The sequence below is a fragment of the Ylistrum balloti genome, unplaced genomic scaffold, assembly GCF_031769215.1.
Source record: "Ylistrum balloti isolate Yb309-2 unplaced genomic scaffold, AGI_CSIRO_Ybal_v1 Utg370170, whole genome shotgun sequence".
NCBI classification, from domain to species: domain Eukaryota; kingdom Metazoa; phylum Mollusca; class Bivalvia; order Pectinida; family Pectinidae; genus Ylistrum; species Ylistrum balloti.
In genome coordinates this window covers 455,861-483,858 of record NW_026782161.1, presented here as the reverse complement: position 1 = coordinate 483,858, position 27,998 = coordinate 455,861, and the positions used below count along the sequence as shown (strand labels likewise).

The window sequence follows — 27,998 nt, the reverse complement described above, 5'->3', positions numbered from 1 at the left end:
CTTATGTAAAATGTGACATCTTATCAACATCTTAATAAGTATACCAAATTCTTCATTACAAAGTCTTTTCCTCCAGCAACACTCTGTCCGGATATTTCGAATCATCTTGGAAATCTGGACAGAAGCTGTAGTTACTTATCACAAACTCAAAATAATGAGTGAAAAGTTTAACCGATTATCAAAAACATTCACCAAAGTAACAAGACATTTCTCTTTTGGAAGATGGAGGACACTTATAAAGTTTTAGGACAGGGATGAAGCGATAACAAAAGTGTCCTTTTGTGATTAAAAAATTCTGATGACCGTAACCTGTTACAAAACTTAGACATACTTATTGAAATTATCTTATGCATCAAGGCATGGAACTAAGCTGCAAAAACGATGCTTATTATAACGTATATAACATGCTGTGACCGGTCATTCGGTTTAAATAGCACATGTACAATGTGAGGTGCTTATCTGTGGTGTCAGGACTACCATTTTCATTAGACAACAGTGTTGATCATAGCATACATCAGTGGTAGAGAGGTATGAGATAACAAATGATCTGGATACAAACGAGGTGTTACTGTTGTCCACGTTCAATTCAGGACTGTATCTATGAAAGACTCTCTTTTCTAAATCATGGTTCACATCTTTCTTGCACATATGTTCCTGTTCTTGTTCAGCTGCCATCAAGCTATTAAGTCAAGATAAGTTGGCTGGCTCATACAAAGCTTGTCTAGCCTGTGTTTAATGTCCTTCATACACAAGCGATCGTGTGGCTGACGTTCCCAACAACCCTGCATGATGGCATAGACTTCGTCCGTGCACGTGCTGGGATTTTCCAGTTGGCTTCCGTCCGTAATATGGCGGATAACCTGAGAAACACAAATTACGTCATACATATACAAACCCTCAACGATTTTGTAAAACACAAATATAGCTTGATTAAGCTATGTGTTTACTGACCTGGTGTGTAGTTCACTCTTCTCCATTGTTAACGACAAAAATGTCAATTTGACCGAATTTCAATTCAGTGAAATTAAAAACAAACAGCTTGATAATGCAGTGTCTACATAAATTTGAATATTTTCGATTGGATTTCCATACCTTTGGCTCTATAACATTAAATACACGTATACATGTTTACATTGATTTCGTGTTTGGTAAAACAATGTTTTCTTTTTCTCTGTTTATCAATTCGATTAGTCGGAGTGTATCTCTACCAACGTTCAATATGCCTGTAGTATTCAGGAGGTAGATTAAAAGTAGAACACACCAATTGCCTAGAATAACGTCGCTTAAGTCATACAGACACATCTAGTAGGCACCACAGCAAATTACAGATTGACAGTATTTATGCTAAACAGGATTAAGGAGAGGGTTTCAAATACCCTCTGTTGTCATCGGCCTTACAACAAGACACCATAAATGCGGTATATTTGATATACAAAGTAATGGTTTCTTAATACCACATGATCGAATACTTCACTTTCATCTCATCACATGATTGGATACTTCATTTTCATCTCATCACATGGTTGGATGCTTCACTTTCATCTTACCTCATGATTGGATGCTTCACTTTCATCTCAACACATGATTGGATACTTCATTTTCATCTCACCACGTGATTGGATACTTCTCGTTCATCTCACCTCATGATTGGATATTTCACTTTCATCTTACATCATGATACTTCACTTTCATCTCACCTCATGACTGGATATTTCACTTTCATCTCACCTTATGATTGGATACTCGACTTTCATCTCACCTCATGATTGGATGCTCCACTTTCATCTTACATCATGATTGGATACTTCTCTTTCATCTCACCACATGATTGAATACTTCATTTTCATCTCACCACATGATTGGATACTTCACTTTCATCTCACCACATGATTGGATATTTCTCTTTCATCTTACATCATGATACTTCACTTTCATCTCATCTCCTGATTGGATATTTCACTTTCATCTTACATCATGATACTTCACTTTCATCTCACCTCATGACTGGATATTTCACTTTCATCTCACCTTATGATTGGATACTCGACTTTCATCTCACCTCATGATTGGATGCTCCACTTTCATCTTACATCATGATTGGATATTTCACTTTCATCTTACCTTACAATTCGATACTTCACTTTCATCTTACATCATGATTAGATACTTCACTTTCATCTTACATCATGATACTCCACTTTCATCTCACCTCATGACTGGATATTTCACTTTCATCTCACCTCATGATTGGATACTCGACTTTCATCTCACCTCATGATTGGATACTCCACTTTCATCTCACCTCATGACTTGATATTTCACTTTCATCTCACCTCATGATTGGATGCTCCACTTTCATCTCACCTCATGACTGGATATTCCACTTTCATCTTACCTCATGATTGGATGCTCCACTTTCATCTTACCTCATGATTGATGCTTCACTTTCATCTCATCTCATGACTGGATACTTCACTTTCATCTCACCTCATGATTGGATACGTCACTTTCATCTTACATCATGATTGGATACTTCACTTTCATTTCATCTCATGATTGGATACTTCACTTTCATCTCATCTCATGATTGGATACTTCACTTTCATCTCACCTCATGATTGGATACTTCTCTTTGATTTTACATCATGATTGGATATTTCACTTTCATCTTACATCATGATTAGATACTTCACTTTCATCTTACCTTACAATTCGATATTTCATTTTCGTCTTACCTCATGATTGGACAGCTCATACCAGGGCTGTCTCCCATATGTGAATATTTCCCATAAAACAACTCCAAAACTCCAGACGTCCGACTCCACGGTGAAAGTTCTATAGAGTAAAGATTCTGGTGGCATCCATCGGACAGGGAGCATAGCAGATCCACCGACCTGTTATTCGCAGACAAATACGGTAACACATCATATCTGTTTAACATAATGTTCACCTTCTATGTTACACAAAACTCTCAGTATATAGTTAACACATCATATCTGTTAAACATAATGTACACCTTCTATGTTACACAAAACTTCCAGTATAAAGTTAACACATCATATCTGTTTAACATATCACAGGTTATGTTCACCTTCTATGTTACACAAAACTCTCAGTATATAGTTAACACATCATATCTGTTTAACATATCAGAGGTAATGTTCACCTCCTATGATACACAAAACTCCCAGTATATAGTTAACACATCATATCTGTTTAACTTATCACAGGTTATGTTCACCTTCTATGTTACACAAAACTCTCAGTATATAGTTAACACATCATATCTGTTTAACATACCACAGGTAATGTTCACCTCCTATGTTACACAAAACTTTAATGTACACACTAGAAACGTTAATAAACAATGCAATATGTTACCAATATTTAAAGAGTGTTATGAAATGAATCAAATTTGCGGGTGGTGATCTGTACTTGAATATAAAACGTGAAAATATTTATGGATTTACAAAGTAGATTATCGATCTATAAAATTAAATATAAATAAAATTGATAAAAATAAAAAATAGGATAATTCACTTAATTCACATAGACGTAGATAATTGGGATAGTGCAACGCTCTATACGGTCTTGTACTCACCCTGTAATAGTCAGTGCTGTAAACATCACGAGACATTCCGAAGTCTCCTATTTTAACAATGAGCTTGTCACCCACTAGACAATTCCGGGTGGCTAGGTCTCGATGGACGAAGTGTTGGGACGCCAAGTATTCCATACCAGTGGCTATTTGGTTTGAAATGTGAAGCAACTCTGTTTTGGATAGGGTATCTAGGCTTCCAGCTCGTTTTGACATTAATTTTGCGTCTGGTCCATGACTTCTATAACCAACCAAAACAACGAAACTCGTAATATCTAGGATTCAAAACTCATTGACAGATATAAAGATTTTCAAACACGCCAAAATGATTTTTGTGAGGAATAAATGAAAATAAAAAAGGATAAAAATAATGCTGTATTTACTTTTTAATTCATCCAACAACAGATAAAGTATAACCAATGAGTTGGAAAGCAATGGCGAGGTTTTGCCAAGCAATGAACAGATTTTTTTTTTCAATTTCATTTGTAAATCTTTCCGTTCTTCCTATTTCCGGTTCCATTAATCGATTTTTGTTTAAATGATTGGTTTGCTGTTACGTCTGTATTTGTTTGTTTGTTTGTTTAACTGAATATCGTTTTGTATGATATTTCATGAAGCAAATCTCTTAATCAATGACTTTTTGTTATTAAGAAACAAGAACAATAATAAACAAAAACAACATTTATATGGCGGATCGCGGAAGCAAAAGATGGTTACCCTTCAGGAACGACTTGTTATATTCTCATTGTAAACTTCTAAAAGTCTTCGTGTAAATCTTTATTAAGATTTGTTAAGTTTTGTCGAGTTTGAATGGAGGTTCTACTGACATGTCGGTATTTATTACTTAAATGATTGGCATAATAAAAGCAAGACAACCCGTTTCTCTGTAAGAAGATTTACACGTACTGCAATAGCAAGATTATATGTATTTTGAAGACATCATGCTTTCCTCAAAAGTGACATTAAACTTTGACATCCCAAGCGCACCACTTTACCGCCCACACACCTCTCTGTTGGAACGATCGCTGTAAAAAAGGACCCAGTAAAGTAGCTACTACGATCACACAGGAACAAAGAAAACACAGCACCTTGAAGGTCAAGATTAATTTACACAGGAGAGCGAAACACAAGGTTATAGATCCTTTCAGCATAAATTTAGAATAAGGTACAACATATTTACGAATGAATTAAACTACATCACACTGCTATTTCGTTCTCTAGGGCTCGTCAGTGATGCTAAGAACCTATATATCATTAATATCTAGTAGGCAAATAGAATGAATCAAACAGATAGGTGAACACTTAAAATTATTTTAATTATGAACGATGATATTCAATAAATTTCAAAATATTGAATGATCTCCAAAGCACTCAACTAATGAATTAGACTGCAGCATACAGATGATAAAACATATATCTTCTAACATACATTACGAGTTAGATACCGCAGAGGAAATATGTTAATTAAACTAAACCATAGAGCTGTTTCGTCCTTCTAGGATTCATTAATGATGTCATGGGCCTAGTTTATGAAGCCTAGGAGGCTACTGATAAAGACCCAAAGCGATCGAAAAGAAAAGTAAAAAATCTAGATAAAGAGGTGTTCTAGCCCCGTATTTCAATAATTTTCGTTATTTAAATATTTCTGATTATTCCAGAAGTATACAAGTACATATATGTGTATGATATTGCAAACTTCTGGGAACTGAATTTCACTAGTCTACCAGCTCCAACCTAAAATGATCAACAAACAAGTGAAGAGCGAGCAACTTCCAGCCTGAATTTACCTGAGGTAATTGTTCAAGTCTCCATTTTCCATGTACTCAAATATCATCATGAAGTTATCTCCTTCACAGCACACACCATAGAACATAACGATATTTTCATGTAAAATATTAGTCAGCAACTCTGCTTCTCGATCAAAATTGGCCTTGCAGTCCTCGACTGACGTATCCTTAAGTGTTTTAATTGCCACTGTAGTCACTTCGGCGTCCGCTGTCAGATTGATGCACGTGCCGAGAAAAACACGTCCGAAGGCACCCTCACCAAGCTCGTGAAGAAATGTCAAATTATCAAGACGTATATGTCGAATAGCTGAAATTAAAAAGGGAAAGATCTTTCAGCATTATTGTGTGTACAATAATAATGAAAAATGAGCAATGACACAACGATACAACAAATCTCCCCACTGCTAACCATCTGTAATAATAACTCATACATGGTTCTGTACACAAGCTTATAATCTTTTAACAGGGTGATTCTTCTGAGGCCCTCTTCTGTATCAACACAATTAAAGATAAAGACCGATGACAATCGAAAGTACGCTGACAAGTTCATGATTTATTTCAAGAGCTTGTTTTACAATGAATTTCAAAATTGATCAAATATGCCCATTTTGAAGTGAAATGTTCCCTGGGACACATATAATGAATGCGTGTCACTTTAGTACATAGGTATACTGAAACACATGGAATCCTACTTGTTATAAAACTGGACTGACGATATTCGTCGATCTGCTCACCACGCAGATATAAAAATATACATGTAGTAATTAAAGGAAAACTCGCGCAGATGTGATAAAATGTAGCGATAATTTGTTCTTGAAATCAATATTGTCTGGGTGACCATCGCACCTGCCAATGTTAAGTTTTCTGTACAATGCAATCCACAGGAGGATAGTTGATACATGTCCTATTTGTCTACAACATTAGGTTAAGAATCGTGATTTTGTTTTCGTTGATAGAGAAATATTTTTCAGCTATGTTCATTTTGCAAACGTAAAACACGTGACGTCATTGATGTATTATTGTTTGTTATGTGTGATTTCAGATAGTGTGGAACAGATCAGCATTCCAACCATACATAATTGGTTGTGCTAACCAACGGAACAAACAAAATAAACTAATTTTACATGAACGATTGTGTCTTCTGCTTTTCAAGATGGGGAGCATATATTCTTAACCGCCCATTTACACCAGAGCGGTCTTTAGTGCCAAGAAAATGTTAATGAAAAGGTTGTTAAGCAACAAAATCCAACAAATAAATATCAAAGATCAAATTTGAAAACGTAACAAAAAGAACGATATTACATTGATATGTTACATAGTTGGCTATGTTTCTGTTGCTTTTTGTGGAATGACCAATAGCTTTGACGTTTACGGTTTCATTTTAAGCATATACAAGTATGTTCATCAGATATTCTTCTTTTGTTAAATACGTTTGATTTTTCCAATTCTGTTCCTTAAATAACAGTACAAACAAAGTTATGGTTGTGGTCTCTACTTGAACGCATTTTATGAAAAGTGCATCTGAAGCCAAGAAGAAATGAACTGTTGATGAAATTACAAAAAAGATCCCATTTCTGGCTGATACTTGGTGGCAAGACCTATCGACAGAATATTGGTAAACCTGTAGGAGAAAACTGTGCCCGTTTTTTGGCTATTTTGTTTTTAGAGCAGAAAGAATGACGAGCCTATCAAACCAGGCCACAAAGTCCTTGTCAAGTATTCATTGCCAAATCCAGATATAATGATGATGTATTGGAGCTTATCACCGATGTCCATCATGAGTACCCACCAGGAATTGTAATAAAAACAGTTTTCCAAAAGGCTGCATAACTACCATTAGGGTTTCGATGTCTTAATAGTGAATTATAGATTTCTTGATAGTGGATATCTTCATATCACATATTGTACTGCTTTTTGCGATTGATTTGATATTCAATTGCTTCCAATGTCTCAATTTAACATATGTCGATAGCTGACATATGCAATGACATACGGTAGACACATCGATCTAAGTAATAACGCTACTTCCCAGAGAAATATCTTATTTCTTTTTGTGATATTATAATTACAACAAAAAGTCATTTCCACCAAATAAATAAAAGCTTCCACAGATTCAGCCCTTTGCATTCCGGACGAATCCTTGAACAATATCTTTATAATGCAGTTAATTTTATCATTCAGCACTAGCATATATAATTCAACCCCTTTCAAAGGTTATTTTTACTTTGTACTGCAAGGAAACATCACTGCTCCAGATACAAAAAGATTTAAACCGGAAGTTTAAATGTTGAAGGCGCAATTTTCGGAACAAAAAGTCCCAATCACTATTTGAAGTACGGAAACTGAAAAGAACTATTTGTTTGTACTTACACGTTTCATTTTTCAGTCTGACGTTCTTCTGGCCATAATGAGGATTTTCTACGACAGTGTGTGCACGGATTGGCATCGATTCCTGTGCCACAACGCGCGTGTGCTGGTAACTCTGGTTCGTGGTTTGTAGCAGAGGACGGCGTGATCCATTGGATGCGAACTGAGTCTCCGTAGTCTGTCGAGCCAACTTCCGGCGGAAGTTACGTATGATGAATACGACGATTACAACAAGGACAGATACTGCCAGTAATGCCGACCCAGTTCCAATGTAAATCTGTCGAAAAAACAAGTGTATAAGAAGTTAATATAAAAATTGCCTTGTTACGCAGCCAGTCAGTAGTGTTACGTTCTCAAAAGAAACCAAGGTATGCAACAACAGAACCAACAAACGAGCATTAAATACATCCAGCTTCATATTACACACAGAAATAGAATATTTCCCAATGAGATCGACCATGCATTATTCAAAAAGATCAGATCCCAACTGTAGTCGCCTCGTACAAATCACGTTATGGAGACAACAAATACAATTCCTTCGCTTTACAGGCAGGTAAACAAAATACTGATAATGTAACGAGGGTTATGAATGCCATTTTCAAGAAAAGATGCATGCAACTCGAATACATATCAGTGGAAAGGAAATATCACGTAATGTAGAATAGAAATGACAAGCCTAATTCGAGAAAACAAAGTCTCCTTCCATGTATACGTACGATGAGCGTGTCGTTGCTGGCTGTTTCTAGTTGTGGTCCATTCCATGGTTCTTTGTCGTTGTAGCTATTAGTTTGTGGTGGTTTCATATTAAATGGTGGTATACCACCTTTGTATGAACCGCCATGTTTAGACCCTGAAAAAGACAATCGTTATTAGAACAGTGTATGACCAGCTACATCCACATCCTTTCAATGTACTCGATATTTCCTAGCCTTTACATGATGGTGAACATACTGCGGGACTAGTCTAATGTACCGTCCAATATTTGCGTTTACAATGTGCACATGTAACTATTTACATTTAATTGTAAAACAATATATCATCGAAATAAATTTAAATTTTTATCACACACCATTTCAACTCTGTCAAAGCATTACTTTGTTTTTAGAGCCCAAATACCACTAAAAATCACCTATGTAATCGCATTTTATGACGTCACGCCTCGGAAAACATTCAGTTATACCTTTTTCATCGATATCTGAAGACTGCCTTAAGCATGTCACGTTCTCCAATACCGATGAAAGCAACCAGACAGAGTTAATGACGGTTTAATACATAAAAGCAGTACCTGAGGCAACCTGGTATACATTTTAAATGGACACAAGCCAACAATGTTCTAGTTACTCCTTATTTATGTACCGCTGACCTCTCATGAATGAGAAAAAGGACGAGGCTGGATAAACCAGCTTGTGTTTCTAGTTGAATATGATGCCAAACAAAGGCTGCATTTGAATAGGTCCTCTTATTAACAATTTTCCCGTATTTTCAATTATTTTCTTATTCTCGCACAATTCAATCTTTCCAGATTCATTGATAAGATGTAACAAATAAATATCAAAAGATAGCTGATTAATTTTGGAAACTAAAAATAAAAAACCCAAAGGATTCTTCGTGATTTGAATGTAAACAGTATCGGACTGTGTTGGCTGTAGGAATGGATAGGTGACAACTGTAATATTCAGTCAGACTGATCGGATAGAATCCATTGAACTATATAGATTCGATCACTTTCATGACGCTGTACCAACATTTTCCTGCACCCTTACTACATTTGGATGAACTGGATCGCTACCCAATGGATGTGTACGACAAAAATGCCAATTTCCCTAATTAGAAAGATTATTGTTTGTTTTTTCCCTTAGCAGGCTGAAAGCTAATGGTGACTTTGATAGCTTTCTCTGTAAACTTGTAGACTTGATCCAGACTGACCAGCAGACAACAATGTTGGGATTTTACCTAGTTATCAACGACAACTAATATACTTTCTGACTAGCCTTACTGTTGTAACTGGACCAAATTTGTACGCATTACCTAATCTTGAATTAAATTTGGGCTTTAATTATGCATCAGTCTGTGATAATTGTTTGTGCCTAGATTTGAATTAATTATCCACGGCATGGTTTGATGTTTAAATTTGATTCCGTATATCAGCATGCACTTCGTCAATCTAATTTTCTCTGGGATTTTGTGTTGACATATTTGATTTCGTAATATAGCTTGTTTTGATGCCCCTGCTCTCTTGCGTTATAAATAAGTGTTTCGGGTTAAAACTTTGTTTACTTGTCATTACAGCATGTTGTATGAATTTATCTAATCCCTGATATTGGACACCTTGTGTATACGGGATGAGTTTCACAAATTGATGCAAATTTCAAATCTTCGAAATTGAAACGAAACTTGGTAATTACATGTTCTTACAATTATGAATGCTCACTTTCATACAATTACAATGCGAATACTCATGGGAACGACCTTTGCTCTGCCCTTGACTGACTTGCTTTTGTTTACTTGCAAGACTGAATTTATTCAAAACAGATCACAAAGACACTGCAATGTTCTCCAATGTCTTTAAACTATAAATAAAAAGGAATCAATGACACTTTATTCTGTTTCGTTACCCACTTACCGCGATCGTTTCCTACATCGAAACCAAGACGAACATCTTTCTACCAATCTGTGATAGCGATCTTCTATTTTTAATTTTCTATTCCCGCAATGCGATATTCCCGTCCCCTACCTTTCGTGTTTTCACAATATTACAAGACATTTAAGGGCTTGTTGCATATACCATGATTTCCGTTGACTATGTCGAAAGCTGACGGATACACTGACAACACATGGATGCAGACTGATCTCAAGGAGAAAAAAATCTTTTTCTGCGTAATATAACGCCTTGTGATTTCGTTATTCAAATCTTGTTATCAAAATGAATCTAAGGCGACTGAACAAAGACAATTTTAAATTTTAAATTTAGTACAACAAAGTATGGAGCCAGCTAGCAAATTAATGAGCAACAAAACACGTCTGCTTTAACGATGACACCTGCCATGTAAACATTGGTTAATCCAAATAAGTAGAGTGAAGTTCCCGGAAAAGGACAATGAGCAACAACGGAACCACCAGGTTGGATTACGAACATTAAACTCGTCCTATTTATACTGTAAATAGAAGAGGGATATTCTACCTGGAATCATTAAAAGGGGCAATGTTTGTTCCCATAGGAATACCAATTGTTTGTTGGAAGATCTTAGCACCTAATTCGATCATTAAAATCATTCCGTCTCGACGATATGCCCTATTATCCGTGTACAGGGCATTGTCTTCATGGGATCACTAAAGCGTAAATCTTTGTTGTTCGTGTTTTGATTCCGTTTTATCGACTTTTTACGTCGGCGTTGTTGGCATTTTCATGAATTCCGTTGTTGATACTCTTGTCAAATGTACTGTAAGTCTCTATTAGCACATGTATTACAGAAAACATTTAAAGTCAACAATTTCGATTAGCAACTATATAAGATGTCCACACCGATATTGATTCTCAATTTGACCGAAAAAAGTAACATCTTTAATGTTGGGAACGATCGTATGATTTATCAAGTGATATTGAATTCAAACAAATTGTATTGGAAATATCCATGGTTACTATCTATTTCACTTGACCTGTTTCTCCGTGAAATCGTAAAAATACTTTTAACTGTTACATGAGACATTCATTGTGTTAGTGTTCAGATCATAAATTCAGATTCAGTTTTACGCTCATGCGGAATGCCCGACCAACGATATAATTTCAGTTTTTTTAATCTTTAGATGGCCTCCATTATATATCTATCTGGACTGAACAGTTGATTCCGCTACGTTTAGAAAACAAATTCTCTTTTATTCTCTTGCATATACAAAATCTGAATGTAATTATCAATAAATATTCATAACTGTTTCCATAACTGCACAAAAGATATATAAAATGTGACCATGATTTGCTATCTTGATTCATGGTATTAATTTATGTGAAGTGAAAGGCCTCGTTTGAATTCTAAAGTAGCGATAGAAATTAACATCAATCTTCAATACTTACCTACAAACTCGAAATCAGCATTGATTTCCCGGGAGTCATTTCCAAATTCATTAATGGCAACTAAAGTATATATTCCGTTGTTTTTGGGAACTTTCATTGTGAACGTCAGACATCCGGTTATGTTATTGATACTATTCATGTTTTCGTTATCATCAAAGAGATTGTTTGTCATAACGAGTTTTTTCCCTCTGTGATACCACGTGACTTCTGGTTTTGGATATCCAATTATTTCGTAATTTATACAATAGTAGAAATTCGGTTTTGGTTTAGTTAGCTTGGTGATTTTTGGAGCAGCTGAAACATAAAATATATATTAAATTCTGTCATAGCCAATAATATATACTTTTCTGTCTTAACTCTATACCTTAGAGACACTTACATATATACACGGATATATAGAAAACGAAAAGATGTAGAATTATGGGTGCAGTGGTACTCATAAAACTGCGTAGTGTTTACAAGAAATTCTGAACAAAATGATTGTAAGATCTATGATCTAAGATATATGACAATTGCTAAAGTGTAAATGCTTTACAATGGTATCGAATGTGTCTCGTATCAAACCTACAATTGACTGTGAATCTCATCTCTTCTATGACCTTTCCGGCTACATTTCTTGAACTACATGGTATGTCTCCACTATCCAATGGACTTGCTGACAAGATGGTCAGGTTCTGTGTCTGTCTGTCGTCCGAAGTTTGAATAGAGTAATTAGACTTCAGCCGGGATACGTCCCATTCCACTATTGGCGGAGGCTGACCTTCACCTCGACACGTCACGTGAACAGAATCGCTCGTGTTAACAATGCTGAGTGACTGAGAGATATTTACCTTCGGTAGATCTGTCAAGACGAAAAACGTAGGTATAAGATAAAATGCATATGTTTGTATCTTTTCGTGTGTTTCTGTTATAAGTTTTTAGTAACATTTCTTATAAATTATGTAGAAAGGTGTACAAACCAAACGGAAAAAAACCTGGGCAATGTTCCTAACCATAAACTATGGTGGCTTATACCTGGCATTTAATTTTTTCGCTTTGTTGTCCACGGAAAGATGCCAGGCCGAAAAAAAAAGTCAGTGATTGTTAGTAACGTAACTAAATGTAACCCAGTTGATTTTTTTTATTCTCATCAAAGGCTCGCCAGCAATAGTGTGTTACTGGTCGGTTTAAAGACTTGATAAATGGTAGGTAGTGAAAAGGCATTAAAATAAAGAGAGAAAAGGATGAAACATATTAAAACACGTTAGTTAAAATATCGGATTCTGAATATTTGAAAGTTCTATCTCAGGCCCTGACATAAACAAATACACCTCTCATTGTTACAATAGAGATAACGATATAATTCAATATGTAACATTTTTCAGTTGCGCTTTAGCTAAGGTAGTGACGCTATTTTCTCTATACTTTTCTTATTGTATTCCTTAGTACAAGCCCTTGACCTAAGGTAGTGACGCTATTTTCTCTATACTTTTCTTATTGTATCCCTTAGTACTTACACTTGACCTAAGGTAGTGACGCTATTTTCTCAATACTTTTCTTATTGTATCCCTTAGTACTTACACTTGACCTAAGGTAGTGACGCTATTTTCTCAATACTTTTCTTATTGTATTCCTTAGTACAAGCCCTTGACCTAAGGTAGTGACGCTATTTTCTCAATACTTTTCTTATTGTATCCCTTAGTACTTACACTTGACCTAAGGTAGTGACGCTATTTTCTCTATACTTTTCTTATTGTATCCCTTAGTACTTACACTTGACCTAAGGTAGTGACGCTATTTTCTCTATACTTTTCTTATTGTATCCCTTAGTACTTACACTTGACCTAAGGTAGTGACGCTATTTTCTCTATACTTTTCTTATTGTATTCCTTAGTACAAGCCCTTGACCTAAGGTAGTGACGCTATTTTCTCAATACTTTTCTTATTGTATCCCTTAGTACTTACACTTGACCTAAGGTAGTGACGCTATTTTCTCTATACTTTTCTTATTGTATCCCTTAGTACTTACACTTGATACTTTTTCTTATTTTATTCCCTTAGTACTTACACTTGACCTAAGGTAGTGACGCTATTTTCTCTATACTTTTCTTATACTTAATACTTTTCTTATTGTATTCCTTAGTACCCTTAGTACTTACTTGACCTAAGGTAGTGACGCTATTTTCTCTATACTTTTCTTATTGTATCCCTTAGTACTTACACTTGACCTAAGGTAGTGACGCTATTTTCCCTATACTTTTCTTATTGTATTCCTTAGTACAAGCCCTTGACCTAAGGTAGTGACGCTATTTTCCCTTTACTTTTCTTATTGTATCCCTTAGTACTTACACTTGACCTAAGGTAGTGACGCTATTTTCTCTATACTTTTCTTATTGTATCCCTTAGTACTTACACTTGACCTAAGGTAGTGACGCTATTTTCTCTATACTTTTCTTATTGTATTCCTTAGTACAAGCCCTTGACCTAAGGTAGTGACGCTATTTTCCCTATACTTTTCTTATTGTATTCCTTAGTACAAGCCCTTGACCTAAGGTAGTGACGCTATTTTCTCTATACTTTTCTTATTGTATCCCTTAGTACTTACACTTGACCTAAGGTAGTGACGCTATTTTCCCTATACTTTTCTTATTGTATTCCTTAGTACAAGCCCTTGACCTAAGGTAGTGACGCTATTTTCCCTATACTTTTCTTATTGTATTCCTTAGTACTTACACTTGACCTAAGGTAGTGACGCTATTTTCCCTATACTTTTCTTATTGTATCCCTTAGTACTTACACTTGACCTAAGGTAGTGACGCTATTTTCCCTATACTTTTCTTATTGTATTCCTTAGTACTTACACTTGACCTAAGGTAGTGACGCTATTTTCCCTATACTTTTCTTATTGTATCCCTTAGTACTTACACTTGACCTAAGGTAGTGACGCTATTTTCTCTATACTTTTCTTATTGTATCCCTTAGTACTTACACTTGACCTAAGGTAGTGACGCTATTTTCTCAATACTTTTCTTATTGTATTCCTTAGTACAAGCCCTTGACCTAAGGTAGTGACGCTATTTTCCCTATACTTTTCTTATTGTATTCCTTAGTACTTACACTTGACCTAAGGTAGTGACCTATTTTCCCTTACTTTTCTTATTGTATCCTTAGTACTTACACTTGACCTAAGGTAGTGACGCTATTTTCCCTATACTTTTCTTATTGTATTCCTTAGTACTTACACTTGACCTAAGGTAGTGACGCTATTTTCCCTATACTTTTCTTATTGTATCCCTTAGTACTTACACTTGACCTAAGGTAGTGACGCTATTTTCCCTATACTTTTCTTATTGTATTCCTTAGTACAAGCCCTTGACCTAAGGTAGTGACGCTATTTTCCCTATACTTTTCTTATTGTATCTCTTCGTATTGATATGGATTTGTACATGTACTAAGTAGGTTACAAAATGATGCAAATATTAAATTTCAAATGAACATTTAAATTCGATAATAACCGCACTGATTTTTACGCTGTCTGCATTCCAATGAATTCCGTACAGCACTGCAGGCTTAACCGAATTTGTAGATGACATGTGTAATCGATACATCCTTTGGATCGAGATCCCATTTCCTATTGTTTCAGATGGGAACTCTGAAATATCTCACAAGAAACATCACAGTTGATGAAAATTTATAGATATATATAGCTAGTCTAGATCAACCCTGAACTGATTGATGCTATATAACGATTGTGTTATGTTCCATGAAGAATGAGGTGTCACGACGCCAGAAGTCCATCTCTTCAAGGCTTTCTCTCGATCACAGTAGTCGTTTCACAATGGCGATGCCATATCCTCAGAGGATAACATCTGTTATTTGCGTCTTTCGTTCAGAGTTCCATATTTTCTACCATTCGAGTAAATATACTTCATTTGTATTTTTGATGTTGTTCGTGTAATCGACCCAAGGGAAACTGCAATCACATACAGCAGTTTTACAGCAATGTACGAGGTCGATGATTATTTACCTTGAAGATGAGGGTTTAACATGATTACAATGAAAACTCTTTATAGCTTCTTCGGCACTGAAATGTGATGCTTTACATAGAAAATATAAATGATTTTTTAAACGAGTAAAAATCACAACTTCAGTTGCACATTCGTGTAGCGTAAATATCAATCCTCCTAGAGAGAATTACGGTCGATTGAAGGAACGATAACAACAATGTCGTTATTGAATATAACCTAGGCAACTAACTGTTAATGTGAAGGTTAACTTGTGATACATTTGTTTACTTATAATTAAATTATCTGAAGGCTGTTTCTGTATCTAGATATAAGAGCATGCCATTCAGCAGAATAATGTAAACAGAGCAAACATATAGAGGGACAAATTGAAATCAGTATCAATGAAAGGTGTGAAAAAATGCAAAATGTAGAATTCTACTGTTTTCCTTTTACTTTTTCTGAGGAATATGAATACTATTTTTTCTTCGGGTGAAAGATCGACGAAATTCAAAAATTTCCGCAAAGAACTGACACATCGACAAAATATTAAAGTTACCCTCTAGGGTTGGCAACATCGACAAAATATTAAAGTTACCCTCTAGGGTTGGCAACATCGACAAAATATTAAAGTTACCCTCTGGGGTTGGCAACATCGACAAAATATTAAAGTTACCCTCTAGGGTTGGCAACATCGACAAAATATTAAAGTTACCCTCTAGGGTTGGCAACATCGACAAAATATTAAAGTTACCCTCTGGGGTTGGCAACATCGACAAAATATTAAAGTTACCCTCTAGGGTTGGCAACATCGACAAAATATTAAAGTTACCCTCTGGGGTTGGCAACATCGACAAAATATTAAAGTTACCCTCTGGGGTTGGCAACATCGACAAAATATTAAAGTTACCCTCTAGGGTTGGCAACATCGACAAAATATTAAAGTTACCCTCTAGGGTTGGCAACATCGACAAAATATTAAAGTTACCCTCTAGGGTTGGCAACATCGACAAAATATTAAAGTTACCCTCTGGGGTTGGCAACATCGAGAAATATTAAAGTTACCCTCTAGGGTTGGCAACATCGACGAAAAATCAAGGTTTCCTCTAGGGGTGGTAACAATAACAAAATATATCAAAAACATGTATCCCAGTCGCTCGAAGGATCGCTTCACAAAGAGGGACACGACATGTCGGGTTACGATTCTAATCCGAGTCTTACTGCTTTGTTCAAGCCAATATGATTTCCGTAGTAAAACGCTTCCTTGATGATAAGAGTTATTTTAACATTGCCCTCCTACATTAATGACCGAATTTATTTTTCAGTGTTAAACCATAGATAACAAACCACTTACGAAATAAAAACTTCAGAGCCAATCTTTAAGTGAGACTGAAAACTGTCAACACCTTAACACAACCTGTTAATATGAAGGAGGTCCTGGTCCTGACGCATGAAGCGATGTCGACATACTCTCAAACTCAAGCTCAGCCAACCAATGACGTCATACTTGGAAATCACTTGCAGAACAACATGACGCTATTTTTGATTGGTTGAGCTTGAGTTTTGAGTTGAGTCGCTTAAAACTCAGACCCAAGCTCAACTCTCAGCTGAACCAATGAAAACTGCTAAGAAATCCACCAGCGGCCAGCTTTAGTAATGAAACCTCCAGACGATTAACGGTAACTTTGAGTGAACAAAAAAACTCATGTATAAACAAACGCCTCTCCAATAATTCATTTATTGAAGAATGACTTCCAGTTGGAATTACTTGGCGACAATATATGTCCCGGGTCATAGAGATTCAAAAGAAGAGAAAAAGCTTATATGTAAGACAAGATTTAACGTGGAAAAGAAATGATATACGAATGAGAGATAAAACAAGAGTCTACCTAACTATTCGTCATGATGTAGATATGGAAGAACTCTCTTGGTTTACTCTGTGGTTGAAAAACTATATTGTAAATAAAAGTAGTCGAGATACTTCTCACAAGGTTGTGAAAGGCAAACATCCAGCAAACATGTAGAGTGACATTACACAAATAGGAATGAAAGAAAATTCTAATACATGGAAAATACTTTGAAATGCCTTTGAAAAAGAATTTAAAAAAACCATAAATATCTATTGCGATTGGCTTAACAATCTTAGATCATTTATTTGTTCTAAGATTGTACAAAAGACATACACGTGAACAGCACCTTTCGAATTGAAAGTAAGATACAATAGAGCCAAACGATGGATTAAAGTCATCGCTTATTTTGATAACACATTCAGAGGAACTTTCATTAAAACTGATGTTTTAGAGACAAATTCATTTTTGTTTGAGTTTTTATTTCCATATGTTAAAAATTGCCAAGCAGGATAACAAGGTCACATGTTTTAAAAATAAAACCCGTGTGAGCTATGTGACATCTGAACTTACCACAACCCGTGATATTTGCCATCGAGAGATCCATTTCTGTGAGCACGTTGTCCCTATTCTCAATACACGTGATGTAGTTGCCGGTGGAAACCAACGACGACTTCTTGTTTAATAGGAATTTGAGCCAGATACTCGTGCAATTGCACGGGAGAGGATTTCCATCCACAATACTACAATCAAACCAACTGGTAAGGTCATTGTATGATACATCAGGCATATTATTCCCACTGACAATCAGAACAAATGTATCAGAAATGTCAAGAAATATATAAAGACAAACCTTAGACTAATTCCTTGCCATGATCCATGAGAAAACATCATATTATTCGTTCATCAGTTTGTATAGCCCATGCTGTTTTACAAAGCTCTATGTATCCATTCTCCATTTATAACCAAATGATGGTTTTATTATCAATGCATTGGCTCATAGCTTTTACTATAAGTTTTCTTGTGTGCATTAATACTTAAGCAATGAACATTTTAAGGAAAGTCCTGATGAAACGTCATGATAACCGTTTGTATTCATTGTTAGCACTAAATGCTCGTTCTTAGAATATAAAACCACGTTCCGAGTCATACACAGCCTTCCTCACTCAATTTATAGTGATTTGTTTTTTTTTCTTAATGTCAAATCAACAAGTTTTGCCAAAATCAGATCACGTGATCGATTCTCATCAGTGGAGATACAGAACAAAAGTCAGTGTGTCTGAAGGACCATCACCAGATCGTCAATCTTGAATAATCATAGAGGATCGAAATTGAAGAAAGGTTCAGATAAATAAAGTAAAGGAATATAAAAACCGACATATTGTTTCTAATGTAGGAAACAACACATGGTCAAAGTTTAATTTGCTTACGTTATCATGTAAATGCTTTCATGACAGAGAATCGTCAGAAAGTTTCTCCAGATAATTGAGTGCAGACTTATCAATTGAAAAAGCAGATTGCAATTTATGACAAAAAATCGGATCTTCTTTATATATAATGTGGGTGTCAAATATGCTTAACCTAACAGACAAATTGAGAAGACTTCCTCCTTTAGGCTGATCGTACGTTCATTGAGATTAAAAAAGTTTTAATATGTGTTCAAAGCAGACCTAATGGTCTGTGGTTCATACGGTAAATCTTCCGCTATAAACACCTAGACAGTCGAGGTAGGCTTGTTTACGCATAACAATAGTCGTGATATAAACCACAGATAGCATAGCGCAGTTAATCAATGGCGATAGTTTTGTATATCATACTTAATTATCTTCATCGATACAAAGTAACATTACACCACATTGGTCACATTTTTGACTTACTGTGGACTCATCTAAAACAGACAGTTAAGCGGAGAGTATTACAAAGCACGCGGATGGACAATGATCAAAGGTCTTCTTTTGAAAAATTAAATGATCACCTTTATATTTCAAGATAGCTTTTAGGGAAAATGACGCAATTTGGACATGAGATACAGACGAAGTAAATGAAATACTAACAATTGAAAGCCATGAAAATATTACAGCTGAAGGACGTGAAATACTTACAGGTGACGGACATCGAATACTTACAGGTGAGGGACATGAAATACTTACAGGTGAGGGACATGGAATACTTACAGGTGAGGGACATCGAATACTTACAGGTGAGGGACATGAAATACTTAAAAGTGAGGGATATGAAATACTTACAGGGCAAGGACATGTTACAGGTGAAGGACATGAAATACTTACAGGTGAGGGACATGAAATACTTACAGGGGAAGGACATGTTACAGGTGAAGAATATGAAATACTTAAAGGTGAGGGATATGAAATACTTACAGGGCAAGGACATGTTACAGGTGAAGGACATGAAATACTTACAGGTGAGGGACATGAAATACTTACAGGTGAAGGACATGAAATACTTACAGCTGAAGGACATTTGGGCCATCAATGATTTCCCAGGATAGGGACTCAATCTTGTTTCTTCTGAGTGATCTGTAAATGAGAAAATAACAGTTTCTTCGATGATACAACAGCGGTAACAACTGTATTAATCTTTATGTATGAAATGACATTCCATGAACAGAATAGGAGCAAAGACTGACCACTTAATCATGATTTTGTTCGTTCCGAGTAATATGTATTCATTAATTAGTGTAGGAACAATAAAAAACTTGAGCTGAAAGCGTTGTATTGAGATGTGGTAGGGCTACTTTGTCCTTCTTTGCATTGGCAAACGAAGAAGCAGATTTATCAATTTTGATGAACTAATACATCCGATTCTTATGAAAAGTACATAACATGACCGTCTTTTTATAAATCCAAGTAAAATAAGGGACCAGAAAAGAAACAATAAGAAATATGTTGTTTCATATGTTGTGTTCGATTGGAAACGTGACATTACTTTATTGGATTGATCAAGATTTACATAACAAGTGTCGTCGATGAAGCAGAAGACGTTTTCTCTTTCGGAACACCTTTTATTATTCTCCATTTACTTTTCCAGGTGTATTCGTGTAAATATGTTTTTCTGTTCATATTTTGTCCTAGTTTTACTGTAGATGAATCTGGAATGTGATTCTGTTTACATGTTTTCTTGTTGTTTTTGTCCTAGTTTTACTGTAGATGAGTCTGGAATGTGATTCTGTTTACATGTTTTCTTGTTGTTTTTGTCCTAGTTTTACTGTAGATGAGTCTGGAATGTGATTCTGTTTACATGGTGGTATATTTTTGTTGTTTTTGTCCTAGTTTTACTGTAGATGAATCTGGAATGTGATTCTGTTTACATGTTTTCTTGTTGTTTTTGTCCTAGTTTTACTGTAGATGAGTCTGGAATGTGATTCTGTTTACATGTTTTCTTGTTGTTTTTGTCCTAGTTTTACTGTAGATGAGTCTGGAATGTGATTCTGTTTACATGGTGGTATTTTTTTGTTGTTTTTGTCCTAGTTTTACTGTAGATGAGTCTGGAATGTGATTCTGTTTACATGTTTTCTTGTTGTTTTTGTCCTAGTTTTACTGTAGATGAGTCTGGAATGTGATTCTGTTTACATGTTTTTTTTGTTGTTTTTGTCCTAGTTTTACTGTAGATGAGTCTGGAATGTGATTCTGTTTACATGTTTTTTTTGTTGTTTTTGTCCTAGTTTTACTGTAGATGAGTCTGGAATGTGATTCTGTTTACATGTTTTCTTGTTGTTTTTGTCCTAGTTTTACTGTAGATGAGTCTGGAATGTGATTCTGTTTACATGTTTTCTTGTTGTTTTTGTCCTAGTTTTACTGTAGATGAGTCTGGAATGTGATTCTGTTTACATGTTTTCTTGTTGTTTTTGTCCTAGTTTTACTGTAGATGAGTCTGGAATGTGATTCTGTTTACATGTTTTCTTGTTGTTTTTGTCCTAGTTTTACTGTAGATGAGTCTGGAATGTGATTCTGTTTACATGTTTTCTTGTTGTTTTTGTCCTAGTTTTACTGTAGATGAGTCTGGAATGTGATTCTGTTTACATGTTTTCCGGTTGTTTTTGTCCTAGTTTTACTGTAGATGAGTCTGGAATGTGATTCTGTTCACATGGTAGTATTTTGTTGTTGTTTTTGTCCTAGTTTTACTGTAGATGAGTCTGGAATGTGGTTCTGTTTACATGTTTCCCGGTTGTTTTTGTCCTAGTTTTACTGTAGATGAGTCTGGAATGTGATTCTGTTCACATGTTTTCTTGTTGTTTTTGTCCTAGTTTTACTGTAGATGAGTCTGGAATGTGATTCTGTTAACATGGTGGTATTTTTTTTGTTGTTTTTGTCCTAGTTTTACTGTAGATGAGTCTGGAATGTGATTCTGTTTACATGTTTTCTTGTTGTTTTTGTCCTAGTTTTACTGTAGATGAGTCTGGAATGTGATTCTGTTCACATGGTAGTATTTTGTTGTTGTTTTTGTCCTAGTTTTACTGTAGATGAGTCTGGAATGTGATTCTGTTTACATGTTTTCTTGTTGTTTTTGTCCTAGTTTTACTGTAGATGAGTCTGGAATGTAATTCTGTTTACATGTTTTCTTGTTGTTTTTGTCCTAGTTTTACTGTAGATGAGTCTGGAATGTGATTCTGTTTACATGGTGGTATTTTTTTGTTGTTTTTGTCCTAGTTTTACTGTAGATGAGTCTGGAATGTGATTCTGTTTACATGTTTTCTTGTTGTTTTTGTCCTAGTTTTACTGTAGATGAGTCTGGAATGTAATTCTGTTTACATGTTTTCTTGTTGTTTTTGTCCTAGTTTTACTGTAGATGAGTCTGGAATGTGATTCTGTTTACATGGTGGTATTTTTTTGTTGTTTTTGTCCTAGTTTTACTGTAGATGAGTCTGGAATGTGATTCTGTTTACATGTTTTCTTGTTGTTTTTGTCCTAGTTTTACTGTAGATGAGTCTGGAATGTAATTCTGTTTACATGTTTTCTTGTTGTTTTTGTCCTAGTTTTACTGTAGATGAGTCTGGAATGTGATTCTGTTTACATGTTTTCTTGTTGTTTTTGTCCTAGTTTTACTGTAGATGAGTCTGGAATGTGATTCTGTTTACATGTTTTCTTGTTGTTTTTGTCCTAGTTTTACTGTAGATGAGTCTGGAATGTGATTCTGTTTACATGGTGGTATTTTTTTGTTGTTTTTGTCCTAGTTTTACTGTAGATGAGTCTGGAATGTGATTCTGTTTACATGTTTTCTTGTTGTTTTTGTCCTAGTTTTACTGTAGATGAGTCTGGAATGTGATTCTGTTTACATGTTTTCTTGTTGTTTTTGTCCTAGTTTTACTGTAGATGAGTCTGGAATGTGATTCTGTTTACATGGTGGTATTTTCTTGTTGTTTTTGTCCTAGTTTTACTGTAGATGAGTCTGGAATGTGATTCTGTTTACATGGTGGTATTTTGTTGTTGTTTTTGTCCTAGTTTTACTGTAGATGAGTCTGGAATGTGATTCTGTTTACATGTTTTCTTGTTGTTTTTGTCCTAGAATTACTGTAGATGAGTCTGGAATGTGATTCTGTTTACATGGTGGTATTTTCTTGTTGTTTTTGTCCTAGTTTTACTGTAGATGAGTCTGGAATGTGATTCTGTTTACATGGTGGTATTTTGTTGTTGTTTTTGTCCTAGTTTTACTGTAGATGAGTCTGGAATGTGATTCTGTTTACATGGTGGTATTTTCTTGTTGTTTTTGTCCTAGTTTTACTGTAGATGAGTCTGGAATGTGATTCTGTTTACATGTTTTCTTGTTGTTTTTGTCCTAGTTTTACTGTAGATGAGTCTGGAATGTGATTCTGTTTACATGGTGGTATTTTGTTGTTGTTTTTGTCCTAGGTTTACTGTAGCTGAGTTTGGAATGTGATTCTGTTTACATGTTTTCTTGTTGTTTTTGGCTACTTGTGCACTTTGTCATTGATAACACAATTTAAGCATGTTCCGTTTTGAAACGAACCTGACTTCAGTAACATTTCTTATTTTACACTGGTTTTGTACGCATAAAATCAAATATGCTATTCATGGTTTGAGACAGACAGACAGAAAGACACTTTCCTTAATATTTGCAAATTATAGACAGTACAAAAGTCTTATCATTTTTCCATGCAAGTTGTTAGAACAAGAAAGCAGTATAAAACTGATAAAAATATATATATAAATGGATACGGTAAAAGTTCATATACATTTGAAACGAATATGAAAATATGTTTGGTACTGCATTGTTTTCCTTCAGTTTTGAAACAATGGGTATTATACATGGAATACCTTACAATGTTGTACGGTAAGCATTCTTAAAGACGCTGCAGTCATTGAAGGAGCTTAAAAGTCCCTTATACATTATAGCCGTTATAATATATCTTGAAGATTTGTAATAAAAGCGCCATACAACTAATTAATAACTTTGATTTTAAAGACAAAACTACAGTTAAAATTTACTTTGACTGCTTGACTTTACCTTCTGTTCACATTTTCATAACAATCGACTAACAGTAAATGCTATGAAATATTGCTTTCTGCTTTTACAATTCTTTTTCAAATCAATAATCGGTGCTCTACCTGCAGCCTTATAGCCTAAAGGACTATTGAGGCAAACAAGTGAAAATTGTTTCCAAAACAACTTCCGTTTTATGGTAAAGATTTAACGCCAAGTACCACTCCAAACAAAGCTCCGTTTCTAATACACAAATAAATATTTCATCTTTTCACCTACAGTGTGTTACGTAATTCACTACAGAATTCGATCGGAGCCGGGTAATACTACAAAGTGTGAACCTTCACTCATATGATTAGTCTTTACAGCAGAGAACGGTTGAGGTCCATCACGGGGGAATGAACGAGGGCAATAAAATCGAGTTTCATTTTAACTATTAATCTAATCTAAAGAACACAAATATTGAAAATACGGAAACAAAAGTTAATATCAACAATCGTTATACAGTCATTTTATTTAAATTGACCTTGTCAACTAGCCTTTATTCCCACACAATAAATACCCTGTTGTGACCCCCTTTATAGCATTCCGTTTCATTCTCAACGATTGGCTCTGTAGATCATCCGGGATAAATAATTGATGGAAATGGAACAAGAAACAACGACGTGGTAATGGCATCCAGTATGGATGTGTCTATCAGACGTTGGAAAGAGTTCCTTAATCTTTATGGAAGGAAATTCAGAGGAATTATGTACGTGACAGAGCAAATAGTTCTTACGTTTGTATGAATGTATGTGTACCTGATTAAGTGTTTAAGCTATCGGTACCTTAATCTGTTTGGACGCATGTACTCTGTATGTGTTAGCACTCAAAACTAGCTGTCAGTTCTCGAGTCTGTATTGTTTGTTGGATCTGTATTGAGGCATGGGTAATGGATTTTTATAATTTCACTTGCTAATACAACTAATAAAACGAAAATGTAAGTAGTAATGAAAAACACTTTGACCTCACTGAGGATTGTGTAAGGACCTTTCACTAACCGTACAATACACCGTTGGGATAAAGGGGAAGTCCTACTTGCTGATGCTAATAAAGCGATAAGGATTATCTACTTATATACTACTCCCTCAATTTACATTTACCTGCTTTTTCCCTGTCTCAAAAGACAACAATATCCACGGTCCCATATCTCCTACTAAGCATCACAATTTGTAAAGGAGTGCGTAATGAAAAAGAATCTGCCCTGTCTGGGTTCGAACGAGTGATCTCTAGCCGGACACCAAATAACACGCCATTTGTGGATAACTCCATCTATTTCAGCTAATATCATTGACAAGGGACGCAAAGACGTAATCAAATCATATGACCATTCACCTCTCCAATCATATCTGTGTTAATATCTGATAGTTTACGCCATCGTTTTCATAACACAGCATGTTAGTCTCCGCTCTTCAATAGGGCAACAACGACATCTACTCTGAATCCCTTACAATATATCTTATAGTAACTTGATTACATTTCCATAAATTTACAACTAAACCATTATCTGATTTGGTTACAAAGGCTCTTCTTGTCATTGAGTGGCTAGGTTCTCAAGTATTCGTCATGGGATATTTTATGGTTTAATATGTTAAAATTTGCGAATATCATCTGAATCTATCAAACGTGTGATAATCAGGTTATTATATCTAATGGCAGCAGATCACAGTATAACTTAATACATTTTAAAGAAATACACGCATTCCGATAAAGATACTTACATAATCTCGAGTTCTTTGTTCCCTTTAAGAGCTTCCGGTGATATATATCTAAGACCGGAGTTTTCAATTGTTCTGCAACATAAAAAAATACGTAAAAAATCTATAATAGAAAAAACCGACAGGTCAACATAATTAAAATTCAAAGCCCTAAAAACGACATATTATGAACAAAATAATGACTTACACGGAGACTCGTGAAAATGTACCAGAAAAAGAAGATCATGTGCTTCGGAAGAGTAAGCGCCTTCGGAGTCATCGACAACACCTGTCATGTAAATCTTGGTCAGTTAAAGTAAAAGATGTCACTTTCTTAAATGAGAACAAAATATACAACAACGCAGCCATTAGGAAAACTAACGAGTATCAAACACGTCCAGCTTCATATCGCAAAAAGAAATAGAGCATATCTCAAGGATGTTGCTATGACGATCGTGACATTTTCCCGCTATTTTCATCAACCCGCATCTTTTGAAACCTCTTGAAACGAGTTTGTCCGTCGGTTGACTACTTCTTGTACGAAAGTCATGATTATGGGAATGGGCTCGAGAATATCGAATCAACTGTGACCTGTACATATCATATGTTCGGGATGTTGTGTTGTTGCTGTCTAGAAATGGAAAGTTACAAAAGGGAATTTAGTGCAATGAAATTTAAGCGTATTATTATATTTTGGCAAATAAGAGTAATGAAGAATTTGCTTTAAAAAAGAAGATTTTCCAGTTCTGGTGGGTATATGCGATGATCCTGGTCAATAAGGTTCTTATCATTTAAAGACAAGACGTCATTAATGTATCTTAAAGTGAAATTAAATGACATTGCAAGGTCTTTGTGACCGGTTTTAATAATCTCTTTGATAAATGCAGCCTGGCATGAAAGCAAAAACAAGTCAGCCAACAGAGGAGCATAGTTAGTTCTCATAGTTATGCCAATAGTACGTTACACCAAACTCGATGAAGATGCTGTCAGCAAGGAACTCGATCATCCAACAAAGGTACAGTGATGGATTGGATTAGGTCTATAACGTGGGTGTAGGGTCTATATGTTGTACTTACCAATAATGCCTTTTATTTCATCGGAGAATAGTAACATAAGAAAATATCACAATTTTTCATAAAGATAAGTATGATTTCGTCATTGAGAACGTGTTTATGGTTTAAATTCCGTGGTGATCAATAATAGGCGGTCTCAGATAATCTCTTTGCGCATTCGTCCAAATACCATAGCGAGCGATGTCGATCTTAAATCAATCTTATTGCTGTTCCAGTAATGTAAACGACTCTCGATTGTACGTTATACACGTTAATGTCCCCATTTTACAGTTCGGTTATAAAATGAATTTAGTCAGAAAGAAATATGACCGAGGTACAATGTCCCCCTTCACCATTCTTTATGTTATGACAGAGTCAAGGTTATCTCCAAATGTTTTGTGCACAGACATAATAAAATGTCTTGATGCCAGATATACCGACGTAAGAAGAGGTCCCCTGTGTTAGATTTACTGTACACCAGGTGTGCTTGGTAAAATCAAGTACAAAAATTCAAACTCTTTCAAACGTTTGACTACAAGACCACTGTCGCCATAATAAGAGGTTGTGTCACTACTAGGACTTAAATTTCAAAACAACTTAACGATAAATGTTACTTATGCTATTAGCAAGCACAATGACGAAACTAAAGTGAATTTCACATTTTGAAATGAGTGCCGGCGTGCCATACTTAACCTATCTTTAAAAGGGACAATATTTATCGAAAGGTTGTTGACACAGAGCAATGTCCTTAAATCACAAATAGTAGAAAATTAAAGTGTGGCGTTAAAATGACTACGGCCACCTTCAGCAGACAAATGGCATGTGTGAAGTGTACTAGCATTGCGTATGTAGTGTACGGTAAGGGTAAGGAATCTTCCAAATTTTGTGGATATACTATATCATATATACACAAAGGAAGACAATAGACCTCTATATATTTGGTTTAAGTTACAATTATTTCATTCCGAAGGTTAACCTGTGGTTCCCATATCGAGACAGAGTACGTATTTATTGATTAAATGTAAATTATTTCATTCGACAGGTTTTAGCGACAACTAAGTCACTATCAATGTGTTTAATGTGTGTAGTAAAACCTCTTG

General features: G+C 35.3%; 1 protein-coding gene across 1 annotated transcript in view; it reads right to left on the bottom strand.

Annotated features, from left to right (window-relative positions):
* Positions 1-674: 674 nt before the first annotated feature.
* LOC132551053 (BDNF/NT-3 growth factors receptor-like) overlaps positions 675-27,998 on the bottom strand; it is a 124,764-nt gene continuing 97,440 nt past the window's right edge. Inside the window, exons 3-13 of the mRNA XM_060215153.1 lie at positions 25,871-25,942; positions 20,120-20,188; positions 18,225-18,394; positions 12,390-12,662; positions 11,822-12,115; positions 8,469-8,602; positions 7,756-8,029; positions 5,386-5,692; positions 3,602-3,839; positions 2,736-2,894; positions 675-860 (exon numbers count right to left, since the gene is read on the bottom strand). Of these exons, the coding sequence (XP_060071136.1) occupies positions 675-860; positions 2,736-2,894; positions 3,602-3,839; positions 5,386-5,692; positions 7,756-8,029; positions 8,469-8,602; positions 11,822-12,115; positions 12,390-12,662; positions 18,225-18,394; positions 20,120-20,188; positions 25,871-25,942 (2,176 nt within the window). The remainder of the gene's footprint in view (positions 861-2,735; positions 2,895-3,601; positions 3,840-5,385; positions 5,693-7,755; positions 8,030-8,468; positions 8,603-11,821; positions 12,116-12,389; positions 12,663-18,224; positions 18,395-20,119; positions 20,189-25,870; positions 25,943-27,998) is intronic.